This window comes from the organism of the source record quoted next, unplaced genomic scaffold, assembly GCF_019419815.1.
Source record: "Pyrus x bretschneideri cultivar Hongxiangsu unplaced genomic scaffold, Pyrus_bretschneideri_v1 Contig57, whole genome shotgun sequence".
Classification (NCBI taxonomy): Eukaryota; Viridiplantae; Streptophyta; class Magnoliopsida; order Rosales; family Rosaceae; genus Pyrus; species Pyrus x bretschneideri.
The window spans coordinates 1,797,515-1,812,578 of NW_025999795.1; the positions used below are offsets into that span (position 1 = coordinate 1,797,515).

The following is a 15,064-nucleotide window of genomic DNA, read 5'->3' on the forward strand; positions in this document are numbered from 1 at the left end:
AGCCAGACAATCCACCTCCTCAAAGTTAAGGGAGAAGAAAAGTAAAAGTGCTGGTGGGGTGTAGGAAGTGAGGAGCACAACCCTCAGGCTTGATTAAAAATTATATAAAGTTGGTTGGTGAATTATGAATTTCAATTTCAAATGAAGTAATGAGGAAGTGAGTAGCATCTGATCTCTGGTATGCTGCATACGTGCATTGCGATCTAGCTACCCATATCATAATAGGCCCCTTCCTCACATTTTTCTTTTGAAAAATGATATCCGCACCTTTTTTTTTCGTTTGCACCCATTTGTTTATGGAAAATTTAACAAAAAACTTTCGATACTGTTCATTTTAAAGAAAAACCATATTTTTACACTAATAACTTAATCCTGATACTATTCACTTTACCTTTTATTTTGTCCTTATCGTTAAAACTCAAAATTTTCAAGCTTTTTTATTAGTTTTTCTATTGTTTATTTTTGTCGCTTGATTTTTTTTTTTTTGATTTATGCAATCCAAGGGCCACGGAGTTTGTGCATAAGAAGAAAAAGAGCGTGCGGATATCATTTATTTGACAGAGAAAAGATGAATATTTCGAACTGAAAGCCATAACAAAGAAGAAAACACGACAACAAAACTGTCTTCGGATGATCGGTACTCATACGCAGATGCAGCATAGTAGGATACTATATATAGGCCTATACAGTTAAAATGCCTAGAAATGAACTCGAAATACAGAACGAAAATGCATTGAGCACCGTGTGTGTGTTCGCGCGCGGCTGCTTCTTATATTCAAACAGACGAACCTTGAATTATCGACACCCTAGAGCAGCTCTTCCTTCGTCATTGATAGATGTATTTCTACAAATTTTCTGAAGATCAATGTACCCTATAATGGTATCCTCGAAAACTGCACCGTCAAGGTTTGCTTCGTTAAAGGTGGAACCTGATAAGACACTATTAACAAACAAAGCTCCTTGCAGATTCGCTTTCTCAAAGTTAACCCGGTCTAGAACTGCATTCGTGAAGTCGGTACCTGCAAAAGAGAGAAAAATTGGTAATCACCATTGCTGTGTGCATTTGATATCAAGGGATGATATGCAAGCTTACCCTTGAAGCTAGCTCCTGCAGCATAAGCCTTCGACATCACAACTTCTGACATGTCCGCGCCATCAAATTTGGCTCCGGACATGAGTGCTGCAGCAAGACTCTTTCCCTTAAGATTGGACTTCTCGTTTGTGTAGTCACAGAAGCGGAGATCAATTGCCTTGTCGTAAACTCCATTTGCCTGACCTATCGTATTTCCAACAAATGCAACCTCACATCGCTTTGGATCAGTAGACAGTGGAGGCAACCTCTGTTGGATACAGAAGAAGTCAGTTTATCAACTTTTCATAATCACAGCTATAAGAAGTTAAAACTGGTAACTTATAATTTGGTTAGTGACATTTTGGCTCCTGCTTATTTGATGCAACATGTGGCATTTCATAAGAGATGAAAGAAAACATAATAAGGGAAAACGGGCCATTCACAAAGGATTCGCTAAAAAGAGAATACTAGAAGTGGCAATGTAACGAAAAAACTTACAAAGTATCTTGAATCTCTGCTCATGCCATAAATGGATTTTGTAAAGTGGACGGGTACAGACTTATCTGGTTCTCTACCGTGATTCCAAAACAGGGTTTATTTCTTGGTAGCTTATTCGTGACAGTCTTCCAACTAAGGCTAGACAAATTTCTGAGCCTAGACGGCCAACTCTCAACACAATCTTCGTCGTGATGAGTTTAATTGGATAAAATCGCGGCAAAGGAAAGAGTAAGATTTCCGATTATCACATTTGGTGTAAAGGAGTCTCCCGATTCATGAAAAAACTTTGCATCCTGAAGTTATTAATAGAGAAATTTGTGTGGAACTTTAACGTGAGTTTGTTATCGCTTATAGCTGGTTGTATGTCCTAGTTTTGCTTGGTTCTCGATTGTCCTACAGGCTGATGTTGTGTTCCTCACTTTGTATAGATGATCTTGTTTTACCATAGAAAACGCTAAAAGACATTCGGAGGTAAGAAAAGCGCGAGAACGGAATGAGATTCAGCTCAACATGGGAACTCAAATCTCTCATGAACAGATGATGAAGATAACAAAATCGTAAGGCAACGGCACCAAAAGCAAGCCAAGTGAAAAATAATTATACGGAATTGGAGGGTTTCAAACCTGACCGGCAGCAATTACAGGTGAGGCAGCGGTAGTCACGGCCCAAACAGCAAGAATCCCACAAGCTACATTCTTAGCTTGCTTCCACTGACTCAGTTCTTCCTTTATTTCATGACCATCCCTAGAAGCTGCACGCACCCACCAATTAAACCAAAACATGAATCCAAATCTGCAAATTTTGCAGTACAATGCAGGATCCAAAACTATGCAGAAAAATGCTTATATATATATATATATATATATATCTACTAAAATGAGTTTCTCCAACAAGTGTTTCTATGAAAGTACTTCTAAACGTAGTCATTGTATATAACACCTATAGACAATCAAACCCAGAACTTGAAATTGTTTTTCATAACCAATAAAATAAAATAAAATAATCAATCTTTATAAACATTCACCAAAACAAGGCTTACCGGAGCAAAATACACGCGTGGGGGAGTGGAATTGCGGGCGTTTCGTGTGGGAGAATTGGAGAGAAACGCCGGTTCGAGACAGAGGAATCGCTGAAGAAAGTGAAGCAGCCATTTTTCGGAAGACAAAGGTGTTCTCTTCATCTTATCCGTTTCGTTCTTCTTTCCGGTTAGTTCCCGAAGATCAAGATGACGTGGCGTGACACGTGGGATCGTGTCTGACGCCAATGAAAGCCATTTCCCCTTAGCCTTATCCCCTGGGGTAACTCTTATGTTATACCTTTCAACACGTTTTTACATGAGATAATATTTTCACAATGGTGGTCTAGTGGTAAAAGACGGATTGTGAGGTTTCATTTAAACTAAAAACTAGAGGTTTTAGGTTCGAAATCTGATGCTGGTGTGGACTTCAGACTTGTGGTCATGGAAGGCTGAAATGCCTATGTGAGTCTTCCCGACCCCCGAAAGAAGTGGATAACCATGATTTGCCACTAGTTGTCCCCATTTAAAAAAAAATAAAAAAACATTAGACATTTGTCTAAATACTTGCTCACTCTTATATGCCGTTGAATCACAAAGTCAGTAAATATAAGGGTAATGCTAAAAAGATTAAATTTGGAGACTAAATTCACAAATTAAATGATGTGTCAATAATGGAAATGAGCACGTTTATCAACACTTATAATAAACCAATCAACTTATATGTCCTTTAGTTTCCAACATTTAATTTATAAATTTAGTTTTCCTGATATTATCCTAAATAAAAACATACAAATAAATTTGGTTTTTTCTCAAATGACGCTGGCAAATAACCATTACGAGATAGTTTAGTGGTGGTTGTGGATTCTAGACCCGTATTCTACATGACACATTTTAAATTACTTATTGACACTAGTATATCACATAATAGTGATCATAAAAAATTGTAATGTTTTTGTGAGTCTTTCGCTTTAAAAAAAAAAAAAAAAGAATTCTCCCGACAAAACTGCTGATTTTTTATAAAACAAAAAACAAAAAGATGCCGGCAAATACTAGTATATGCTTCAAAAATAATGCCTAGACATAAATAGTAAAGACAACAAAAAAAGTAAAAAATATATTGGTAAAAACGAGTTCCTAAGGACAAGGAACAACAGACAACGAAAGGACAAGGGCGGAGAAACGGTCGGAGGAATCGGCCCTTGACTTTATTGGTATATTTGAGGGATCGGGCCTCCTCCGTTTCTCTTTCTCTGACTTGCCACTGCCAAAAAAAACAAAGAGTTTGTTCCGACAATGGAGAGCCAGAGCCAGAGCTCGTGCCTGTCGTACGAGAAGATCAACGGCGTCGCCAGCTGGCTTGGGACCCACGTTGCCTCCGCCTTCTTCACCTCCCTCGAGCGCTGCTCCTGCATCAACCTCTCCACCTCCGACGACCAGGAAACCAACCCCGAGGAGGCCCACGACCGCCCCCTCATGCTCTTCGCCTCCCGCTCCGTCAACCTCAGCGACCACCGCCCTCACTACATTTTTTCCTCTTCCTCCGCCTCCTCCTCCTCCTCCTCCACCCCCCCACCAAAAGACGTCGTCAACCTCCCCGTCTGAATGGGTGCATCGGATCAACTGGGGTCGTTTTTGCTTCTTCTCTCTCTCTCTAGGATTATATTTTCTTCATGAAGTTTTGTTTTTTTTTTTTTTGGATTAATTGGGGTTGGTTTGTATGATTAAATTCAAAATGTTTTTCTTGCTGGTGAATTTGTTTGCCTGGATGTGATGTGTTGTTGTAAACATGTAACAGTTAACGTGGACTGGTAAAAAAGGTCTCCTCTCGTTTCTGTTTGATGGGTTCTTTTTCGCCTTGATATATTGATTGCATGGTTGGCATGATCTGAAACTGTATCTCTATGTGTTGTTTGTTGCTTCTCTTCCAAGGGATGTGCAATTGGTATCCATGGGAAGGAAGAAGACAAGTCCTTCTGGGAATTTTAAGGGTTTTGATAGACGTTTCCCGACCATCGCAAAGCAGGGGCTTTGTTGGCTCGGGGTCGTTCTTTATTTGGTTTCTATTGTGATTATTCTATAGAGAATAATGTGTGTTTTTGAATGTGAAATTGTGAATGGGTTAGTTAAGAACGTTTAGTAAATGTGAATTGGGTCAGTTAGTTATAACAGTATAATATGATTTTAACTGGAGTTTGAATATCCCATATCGAGGAATGGCAAAAGATGGCGAGTTGTGGTCGTGTCATAGTAGTTGGCTTGCCTCTTTACTATTGAGTTTGAATCCCTATCTCGTAGAATGACGAAAGATGACATGTGATGGGTTAAACAAGTTGGTGATGGCATGAGTAGTGTGCTTGCCTCTTATGGTCTTACCACTTGAGTTTGAATTCCCCACCTCGTAAGATGTCAAAAGACAACAACTATGGAGGTTAGTCCAATTAGTTAAAACAAGACGACATTTTGAACTCATGTTCGAATCCTCCACCTCATAGAATGCCGATTGACGAGGCTGAGGGATGTATTAGATTGGACAATTGGATCACTCATTTTGGGCCTATGGATAGGCCTTGTTTCGGACTTAGGTTTCATAATGCAGTGGTTCGAGGAATGGGTTGGATATATGGGCTACGTATCACCCAATATTTGCAACAAGGCCAACAGATATCAATGAACATGCTAATCCGACTTCCCCTTCTTTTGAAGGTGCTTTTTTGCTCACCACCCCCAAACGACAGCAATACTCACCATTCTATTTATCTTCATTAAATGAGTTTAAATTTTAAAATTTGTTCTCAGTTGCACGCACTGTCATGTCAAAAACTAAAACACGACATTACATTTTAGGTTTGGGAATTGAACTAGTAAAAAGTGGCGTCCCCGGTGCAGGCAAGTAATTTTGGGTCCAACTTAGGAAGACACATCAATTGTGTAATTGTGTACTTTTCTACCGTAGTATTACCATTCAGTTTCGAGTATGAACATGCAGGAAAAAACCACATGAATATTCCACTTACAAATGAGAAAGAAAATTTGCAGTTTACATTAACTAAATCTCAAAAGGTATTCCTGTTAAGTTAACAAAATCGCTACCGATTCGAGCCTAGACTAAGCTGGTGTTAGACTAAACTGACAGTGTAAGTATATACAAGGGTCTACGTCGAAGAAAACCCGGTTAGGAGTGCTCATTCATGGACTCGAGCCGCAAATCGTATTCCTGTTAGAGATGCCTTCTCCGAAAGAGTGGATAGTCTCAGTTTTCCAGCCCCTGGCCGAGGCAACGAGCCACTTCGGACGAAATGGATTCCTGCACATTACCACTGCCAGCCAAAGCTCATCGACCCTACCATGAAACGGACAAGATTTGGCAGACAAACAATTCAATCATTCTGACCGGCGAACACGATGGAATGGTGGAGTTCCCCACCATCTTTTTCCCAAACGAATTCCAGCCACCAGCGCTTGAATCCCTATCCATCTTAGAGAACAAAGATGTTCTACAAGGCCCACAGGCACCTGCATTATATAGATGTCATATCTCATTGGCTTTCTCCTAACAAATGACTTCACATCTAAAATTTGAGAACCGGCAGACCAAAAGCATCCCACATTGATTATAATTAAACTATCCGGACAAGCTAACCTTGGCCACTGGCTGATCCGAATTGGATTACATTACAACCATGGAATATCAGCCACCTGTCTGGACATAAAATGGCCCCATCGGAGAACCAAATCTGTCATCGATCGTGCACATGCCTGCTAGAAATGTCAACTTGACCCTGTTGTGGCCATTGATGCTGCCGAACGTGATGTCACACATCAATCCATTAGATTGGCGTCTTGTAATAGGACTAAGCAGGCACCTACGCGATAAGAGTGCTGCAGAGGGGATAGCTACAATTCTCTGAAAACCATGCTGAAGACCACTATAGTATCAAGCGGGTACTGGTAAACCATAATTGTGGAACGATCTGATCCGTCCATCCCATCCTGCAGTAACAATAACCATACCCCATGCATGAGAACTGGATGTGTTCTGGCAAGAAGTTTTAAAAAACTTGTACTCGGATATGAGCATAGTAGATTGGTTTGCCAGTGGGTTCGAAGTTGGAAGCTTCTCCTCTGGCCAAGTTGCAGATCCCTTCGGGATAGACTCAAGGAAAGAATCTTGGCTGAGAGAAAAACATGCGGAAAAAGGCAGAGTCTCCTGTAAATTCTCATCAGCAGCCTGAAGTTGCCTCTCATTTTCTACGGTCCCACATTTAAATCCAGACCAAGGTATCGCCACAGAAACATTTGTGGAAAAGCGCTCACAAGATCTGATCTTTTTTGCCTGAGAGAGAACTCGTTCTTCATGATTACTGCAGTTCCATACATATACACTAGAATCCTCACTAACGGAGACTATATGTTTCCCATCTGAAGTGAATGTAGCAGATGTCTGGTTCCCTGCATTTCGTTGTCCTGAAAGAGACGAGAGACAAGGTTTAGAAAAGAGAAATGTATGAAATTCATCAGTCAGATGCTAAACAGAGAGAAAAACTCGTTTGCATGCTAACATTTGCATCAAATTTTCTTATGATATGCACAATGGAAAATCAGAGTGGTGGAAACCAATAAAAAAAAGAAACTATTACAAATAAAAACACCAAGTTATGCAACTACCGGCATACTTGCCGACCACAGTAAGACCATGAAGAATTCTGACTCGTGAATCGGCCGTAGTGACCATCACCTTGCTCGAATCTTGTGGGAAAAACTGTATAAAATAACAAAAATTACTGAACTTCAGATCCCAGATGGATAGGTAAAGTGATGTGTAAAAGAAAACAAAACGAAAACAAAGCAGGAAGGAAGTAACTACCTGGAAGCCTGTAATCTTTCTGCACGGAGACTTCTTTTTACTTTGCAAGCATAATTGAGCATCCAATTGCAAAAGATTATCTGCTCCAAGACACACATAACTACTTTATCAGTACAAGCTCAAAGTGAGCAGCGGCACCTACTCAGTTTCTAGGCAAAGGAGGTGAACAAAACGGAGGAGGCTGAGGAATGCAGGTGTAGAATGTTAAAGCATACCTGATATATTATAAAAGCGGCAACTGCCTGTCATTGAGCCAACAATTCCTCCCTGCGGTGTTTGAATAACCATTACTTAATATGTTAGCATACATATACATCTCCTACATAACTGAAGGGCAAGAAAATCACCAAACCTGCCCATCAGGGTAATAGCACACCACAGTAACTATATCTCTTATGTCACTCCAATCAACAACTTGGCAGCAAGAAATTCCCCAAATACGTACTTTGCCATCTATTGAACCACTGATGAAGTAATTCTCATCCACTGGATTAAATTGAACACTGGTCACTGCACGATACCAACGAAAAATAGTAAGAGGTCAACTCCATACACTATAAGATAAGAGACCATGATCTTCCAGTTCTATATAATCATAGACAATTGAAGAAGCTCACCATAATTACTATGGGAAAAGACTTTGAGGCAACTGCCGCATCCAACTTGCCAAAGACGAACAGTTTTGTCAATAGAAGATGACAGAAGATGCTGCATTCAGAACAAATTAACACAAAACCAAATTAAACATTCTGCCATGTATCAGTAAAATGATAAATATTTTCCAGATTACTAGAAATTTAGCTGCAATAAAAATAATCACTTACATTACTACTTGACCAAGAGAGATCCAATATATCATCACCATGCCCATGAAACTCATGCAATGGTTTCTCCAATATCCGGAAGACTTTAGGAGGAAAAATAACACATGCTGAATCCGATGTTTTCCTAAGGCTACTTGATTTGCCTATTTTATCCTTCTCCGAAAATAGTGGATTTAGTTCAGAGAGATGATTCACTGTGAAGTAAATGCAGGATGGATCAATTTTCGGAATGTCATGTTCATCACATCTCTCATTCTCCACTACTTGCCAGACTCGCACAATCCCATCTTCGCCACCACTCGCTAAGTATTGTCCATCGGGACTGAATTTCATTGCCAAAATTGCGCCCTCATGTGCCTGGATATCTTGCCCCATGTAAAGAGCTGAAAGTTCCTTCAACCGCTTCCTGCACTGGTGAACCTTAACTCTTTGTGCCCTGAACCCCATGATTGCAGCATTGCCATTGTGTGCCAATTCATCATCCTCCCCATGCGTATCAACAAGGCATGTGATTGACCGCAACCTACCTAACCACCCCTTCTTAACTCTCTTCAGTATCCCAGCTCTAGCGTTCGCCTCCTCCATTCGATTCTCCATCAATTGTTGAGACAATGAAGATGAAGAACACGGAGTGCGCTTAGACTCTTCGGTCACTTCTTGACCTTCACGTGCATTCGGATCCAGCCTCACTTCATCTGCATTACACTCCAAAGGCTTCCCTAAATTCCCATCTCTACATGCAGAATCATCCTTCCAATCCAACTCAATTGAGGAATTGGAATGGTCATTACACCGACAAGACACAAATGACCGACTCAAACAAAACTCATCCTCAAAACATGAGGTGGTTCTCAACACAGCCCCACTACTCTCTCCAACTCTCTCAACCACCCCTGCTACATCACTCGTTATTTCCACAGAATTCTCCCCCAAACTTTGATCCACGCTCAGTCCCATCCACTCCAGAAACTTGGCCCGCCGGTCCTTAACACTTCCCGGGGTTCTATTCCACAAATCATAGGGAAAACCAGCCGGAACCCAATTGATGAAGGAAGAATTGGAATCGAATGTCTCAATGGTTTCAGACCCTGCATCGGATGTCGATGCAATTTCCTCTTCTGCATCAAAGAATCCACAATCTTCTTCCTCTCCACTAAAGCTACCCATTATTCTTTGAGTTCAACCCATCAGATTCCACATCAAGAAACCAGCATTATAAACCCCAGGCAACGTGCCAAAATGTAATCCCCCTCCACACAAGCAACCCTATGGAGTAAGAGAAACTACACAAAATTCAAATAAAAAAAAAACACCATTAACACAGAATCCAAGAGCAGTTCAACACAAAATACTTGCTAAATTAAACAAATATGGTAACTTTAGCAGTAAAACAAAAACCAAGGGATCCATCATGGATCCCAATCCACACCCATTGAACCTGGTCTTCCACCACGTATAAAAATCACAATAAAATATGCACAAAACCCCCAAACGAAAATTAAAAACAACCCAAATTCTCAAAAAGAAAAACACTTTCCAGCACACGGATGAAAACCCATTTGCAGAATTCGATGATCATGTGATTACAAATTACAATCGAATTAACGAGCCAAAAAATTAATTAAGGAAATTAAATACTGGTTTAAGCAAAAGGGTGAAATTTGGTTACATGGGTTTGGTTTTCTATGAGATTCATATGCAACTGGGGAGGGCATAGATCGAAGCAGCCATGTGTAAATTTTGGAGCTTTTGGGGACTCTCGCTCGCTCGAGGAAGCAAAGGAGCACTCTCTCTACACAGAAACGAGAAAGAAATAAAATTTAGTAAATTAAAAAGAAAAAAAAAAGTAGAGAAATATGCAGGGGCAAAACAGGAAAACGGACGGGCGGTCTTGATATTCGTGAGCTGATGGCCCGAGAAACGAGATTTCGAGAGTAGAAGGATCAAGGATGTGCTTCTGCTTGTGTTTCGTGTTTGTGTTTTTTTTTCTCTCTCTAGAGTCTATCTGTTTCTCTGTCTACAAAATAAAATGGTAATTTTGTCTTTTAGATGCAAATTTTTTTACCAAATTAGAGTGGAGCTTTTTGTGATGCTCCTAGCTGGCTAGGGACGGTAAAACAAAATGAATGAAGTATAAACAGTTCGTTTACAAATGCCGGTAGATCAGTTAATTAGAGTAATGTGTTCATCACGTTTTAAGTCTTAGAAGCTATAAATTTGAGTTTGAATATTCTCGTTGTAAATAAAAATAATTTAGAAATTACAATATAATGTCTTTTTTGTTTAATTAAACGAAAAACATTAAACATAACATATTTTTTTAGAAAAAAATGCTATTGCTATTAATCACGCAAATCATGAACCATATTTAAAATAGTCCATCGAATCCGATTATGGCAATGAAAACATGCGCAACCTTTAACCATTTTTATTAATTGCACCATATATTGACCTTTCATATTTTGAATTTCAAGCCGGCCTCTCATTTTCTTTTTAATGGATTAATCATATGAAATACGTCATGGCGAAATCACTAGTTTGTCTTTCTTTTTTTTTCTTTTTTTTTAAATCTTATAAAAAAATTTCCAAATAATCAATGGACTTTCGACCCTTTTTTATGAGCATTGATATTGATACGATTGTATAGATCTTTGCTATATACAGTGGAGGAACCAAATATTGTTGCTTTCAACCCTTTTTTTTCTGAAATACTTTGCTTTTGATTCTCTTTTATAAAATAAAAATCCCATTAGATTGACTTCATTTTAATGGGTTTTTGTTTGGGAAGGGGAGGATGAGTGGTCTTTTTGTTTTTTTTTTTATAGTTATGTAATTATAGCATATATATTAGGTGCAGTGGTATGAATTTGGTACGTCAGTTTTGGAATGAGATTTACTTCGAATTTATGTGTTCGAAGTTCACGGACCAAGAGATTCGGACCGATCTAGAGAGAAATAAAGAAATTTGGATTGTTCAAGTTTTTTAGTTTATGTGAAATAATGGTCAATGAGATGGACGAATGGGGGCATTAGAATTGATAAGCTTTCTCATAGAACCATAAATAATTTAGAACTTTAATGAAAATCTTCCGATATCGTTCATTTTAACAAAAAATCATATTTTTACACTAAAAAATCAATCATGATATTATTCACTTTACCCTTTATTTTGTTCTTATTGTTAAAACTAAAAAATTTCAAACTCTTTTCATTAGTTTTCTTAAATAATTTAGTGAAAGATTAATATCACACAATATTGATATTTGTCACCCATCCAATTGACTAACTGAAATTTATTTTAATTTTAGACTATATTTGAAAGTAAAATTACTATTTCACCTTTGGGCATGGGCAATTAAACCTACGCAGAGTCTCAGACTGAAGCGTCAAACTGGGATATCCTGGAGGATGTCACCTGTAAGATGAGGGCATGGGTTCCATGCAATGCGTCCATCGAATCAATGATTTTGTCCCTGCGGATTTTCATCTGTTTTTAAGACGATTGTAGACATCGAAATTTCGGTGAAACAAATGTTCACCAATGCATTAAAGTTTTGACGTGTCAAGGCATACATGGCATACGCCACGTGTTGTACAAATTGTACACATGGCGTGTGACTCAACAAAATAGGGAGAAATACCCTTGAAGGATTAAACAAGTTTTTCTTCTCATTTTGGGCAATGACAAGGCAAGTACATTTCAATCCATTGAGGATCAAAACAAGTTTTTCTTCTCATGTTGGGCAATGACAAGGCAAGCATACTTCAATCCATTACGGATCAAAGCAAGTTTTTCTCATTTGGGTAATGACAAAGCATACACATTTCAAGTTTAAAATGGTGTTAAGTGGGAAATTAAGCCATAAGTTACACCACTTCAAGTTTAAAATGGTATTAAGTGGGAAATTAGGCCATAAGTTACACCACTTCAAGTTTAAAATGGTATTAAGTGGGAAATTAGGCCATAAATTACACCACTTCAAGTTTTAAATGGTATTAAGTGGGAAATTAGGCAATAAGTTACACCACTTCAATTTCAATATTGCATTAAGTGGGAAAATTAGGCAATGGTGCTTGGAAAAGAAAAAAATATTTTGTGGTGGTGATTCATTCTCAAAGCCTATAAATAGGCTTCTCCATCAAGGTATCAAGCATCAAGGAATTCACAAATACATTTCTCTACTCCAAAATTGGGAGAGAATTCCCCAAATCCTTGAAGCTTTGAAACTCCAAAGCTCTCAAGAAAATCCCGAAGGATCAAGAAAGCACTCTTCATTCTTCGTCAAATCCTCCTTCAAGATCAAGCCCCAACGGCCCTTGAAGAACTTCCACCAACTCAAGATCAAGCCCCGACGGCCCTTGAAGAAAGTGTTCATTGTTCATCATCCGTTCATCCTAAGATCAAGCCCCAACGGCCCCTTGGATCAACAAACAAATCCACACATCCAATCAACCTTCAAGATCAAGCCCAAAAGCCCTTGAAGAAATCCACACAACCATTATTCAAGATCAAGCCCCAACGGCCCTTGAAGAAAGCGTTCATCATTCATCATTCGTTCATCCTAAGCTCAAGCCCCAACGGCCCTTGGATCAACAAACAAATCCACACATCTATTCTTCAAGATCAAGCCCAAAAGCCCCCTTGAAGAAAACCAACTGTTCATTCAAGATCAAGCCTCAACGGCCCTTGAAGAAAACCAACCGTTCTTCAAGATCAAGCCCAAAAGCCCTTGAAGATCCGCTCATCCATCAACATTCAAAATCAAGCCCTGAAGGCCCTTGAAGAAACTTCCATCAACCTTCAAGATCAAGCCCAAAAGCCCTTGAAGAAATCCACACAACCATTATTCAAGATCAAGCCCCGACGGCCCTTGAAGAAAGTGTTCATCCGTTCATCAACTGTTCATCCTTAGATCAAGCCCCGACGGCCCTTTGGATCAACAACTCATCCACAAACCTACACCCTACGAAGATAGAATCAGAGGACCAAATTTGAGAGAGATCGTAACCCCAAAATCATCAAACAAAATATTATTTTGTACACGTTATTCTTGTTTCTTGTTTCAAGGAACTTTCGTGTTCACAAATTTGGCACGCCCGGTGGGACATCTCTACCTTTCATCTCTATCCTCAAATCATCGAAAAACGCAAATGGCATCAAGAAAGGATCAAGCTGTTCCTGCAATCAAAGCAAAGAACAAGAACATCATCGCCGCAAGTGGTGATATTTCGGGCACCATAACCCGAAGTAAGGCAAGAGCTCTTTTTGCCGCAGCTTCCGCCCCTGCATTAACTCTGTCAAAGGAACAAGAGCACCTGAGGCACGAGCCTGTGATCACCCTAGCCTCGCTAAGGGCATCAAGAGGGGAAAGCCTGAGGAAATACTCAGAGTCCCTACTCTCCGACGCTGATTCGAGCAGCAATACAACCATGCAAGTCATGACCACTAGAGTAACTTCAATCGAGGAGCAGCTGGCTCAGATGAATGAAGCAATCGCAAAGCTCACACAGACTGCAGAGGAGAAAAACTTGCAAACCGCCGGACTCATCAACCGTCTGGAGGCACAGCATGGCGTCAAAATGAAACCAAGCTCTCTTCCAACTAAGAAGACCGAAGAAGGCTTTAACCCAAATGCCTACGAACTCATGTCAAAGGCTAGGCATGACTTTGCTTCCTCTTCAAAACTTGGAAATAAGGTTTCAAACACCGTCAATGACAAAGAACGTAACCTCACCAAAACTCAAAAGAAGTTGAAAGAGCATGGTTACGGAGTTGACAACAACAAAGCCGGACTTGGCTTCACACCAAATGCACCTGTGAAGATTTCAAGCAAAGTGAAGAAAGCTAGCGCTCAACACATCAGCGTGAGCATTGAACAAGACCAAAAAGAGCCTAAACCCGCCCCTCGGACGTCGGTCTTCGATAGGATGAGTCATTCAAGCTCCAGAATTTCAGTGCTTAATCGCATTGGTAGTCAAGGCCGAACCTCTGTCTTCAAGAGGCTTAGCACGCCAACATCCCAAAGCTCTGTTTTTGAAAGGTTGTTAAAGCCTAAGAAACAAAGCAACACAGCTATCTCTCCTCTGCGACGATCAGCTTCGGAAACATTTGAAGATAATGAGAAGCCTTTTGGAAAGAGGAAGACAACACCAAAGGAAAAAAAGTTCGATGGGCTAGCAGAAAAAGGTGACGTTCGAAGCTTGATTCCTTCAAGGATGAAGCGCCAAGCAATCCTAGAGGTCGATACAAAAGGACCACTGAAGGTAAGGAGGCGCATCATCGTCCACACTGGCAAATCTTCATGCCAACAAACCCAAGATGACGGCACTGAAGATGAAATCCCTAAGAAAGATGTCACTTCTGGCTCTTTCGACTCAAAGTCTTCACCTCGACTGTTGGGGGCATGCTCCAAGTCAAGTGAAATTGAAGGATGGACTCATGTCGCTTCGAAGAAACTGCACGAGAAACATATGTCTTCTCCACAAGTGCACCAATCAGAAAGGGGGGAAAGCAGCTTTCGCCAACCTCCAAAGCAATGTGAAAATGTTGAAGATAAGAAAATTTCAACACAAAGATCGTTCATGCGGGATCTTTTCTTCCTCGAAGACTTATTCAATTTCTCGATCAAGGCTCCTTGCTATGAAGATTGTGAGGAATGCCTTTCGAAGATCGCTTCGAAGAAATTGGACAAGCAGCAACCATCTTGTCCACAAGTTTATCAGTCGAAAAGGGGGCAAAACAGCTCTTGTCAACCTCCAGAACAAAGTGAAAATGTTGGAGATAATGA

General features: G+C 39.9%; 3 protein-coding genes across 5 annotated transcripts; 1 reads left to right on the forward strand and 2 right to left on the reverse strand.

The window, feature by feature from the left end:
- Positions 1-537: 537 nt before the first annotated feature.
- On the reverse strand, positions 538-2,767 carry LOC103943396 (thylakoid lumenal 17.4 kDa protein, chloroplastic). The gene is made up of 4 exons (XM_009353695.3): positions 2,610-2,767; positions 2,194-2,321; positions 1,094-1,340; positions 538-1,019 (listed from the first exon to the last, which is right to left on the reverse strand). Exons 1-4 carry the CDS (start codon positions 2,719-2,721, stop codon positions 796-798), a joined length of 711 nt encoding a protein of 236 aa, XP_009351970.2. The 5' UTR covers positions 2,722-2,767; the 3' UTR covers positions 538-795.
- A 629-nt stretch (positions 2,768-3,396) lies between these two features.
- LOC103943395 lies at positions 3,397-4,425 on the forward strand. The gene has a single exon (XM_009353694.3). It carries the CDS (start codon positions 3,882-3,884, stop codon positions 4,188-4,190), a length of 309 nt encoding a protein of 102 aa, XP_009351969.2. The 5' UTR covers positions 3,397-3,881; the 3' UTR covers positions 4,191-4,425.
- Positions 4,426-5,512: 1,087 nt separating this feature from the next.
- On the reverse strand, positions 5,513-10,280 carry LOC103943394. 3 transcript variants are annotated; one of them, XR_007253382.1, is made up of 9 exons: positions 9,946-10,138; positions 8,277-9,559; positions 8,070-8,160; positions 7,805-7,962; positions 7,668-7,719; positions 7,453-7,532; positions 7,254-7,347; positions 6,229-7,052; positions 5,513-6,101 (listed from the first exon to the last, which is right to left on the reverse strand). XR_007253382.1 is itself a non-coding variant. In XM_009353692.3 (9 exons), exons 3-9 carry the CDS (start codon positions 9,441-9,443, stop codon positions 6,523-6,525), a joined length of 2,172 nt encoding a protein of 723 aa, XP_009351967.2. In that variant the 5' UTR covers positions 9,444-9,559; positions 9,946-10,068; positions 10,160-10,280; the 3' UTR covers positions 5,513-6,522. The 3 variants fall into 3 exon arrangements, 2 of the variants coding, with proteins under 2 accessions (XP_009351967.2, XP_048427061.1); XM_009353692.3 differs by adding an exon at positions 10,160-10,280 and having other exon boundaries at positions 5,513-7,052; positions 9,946-10,068; XM_048571104.1 differs by having other exon boundaries at positions 5,513-7,052.
- Positions 10,281-15,064: the final 4,784 nt, after the last annotated feature.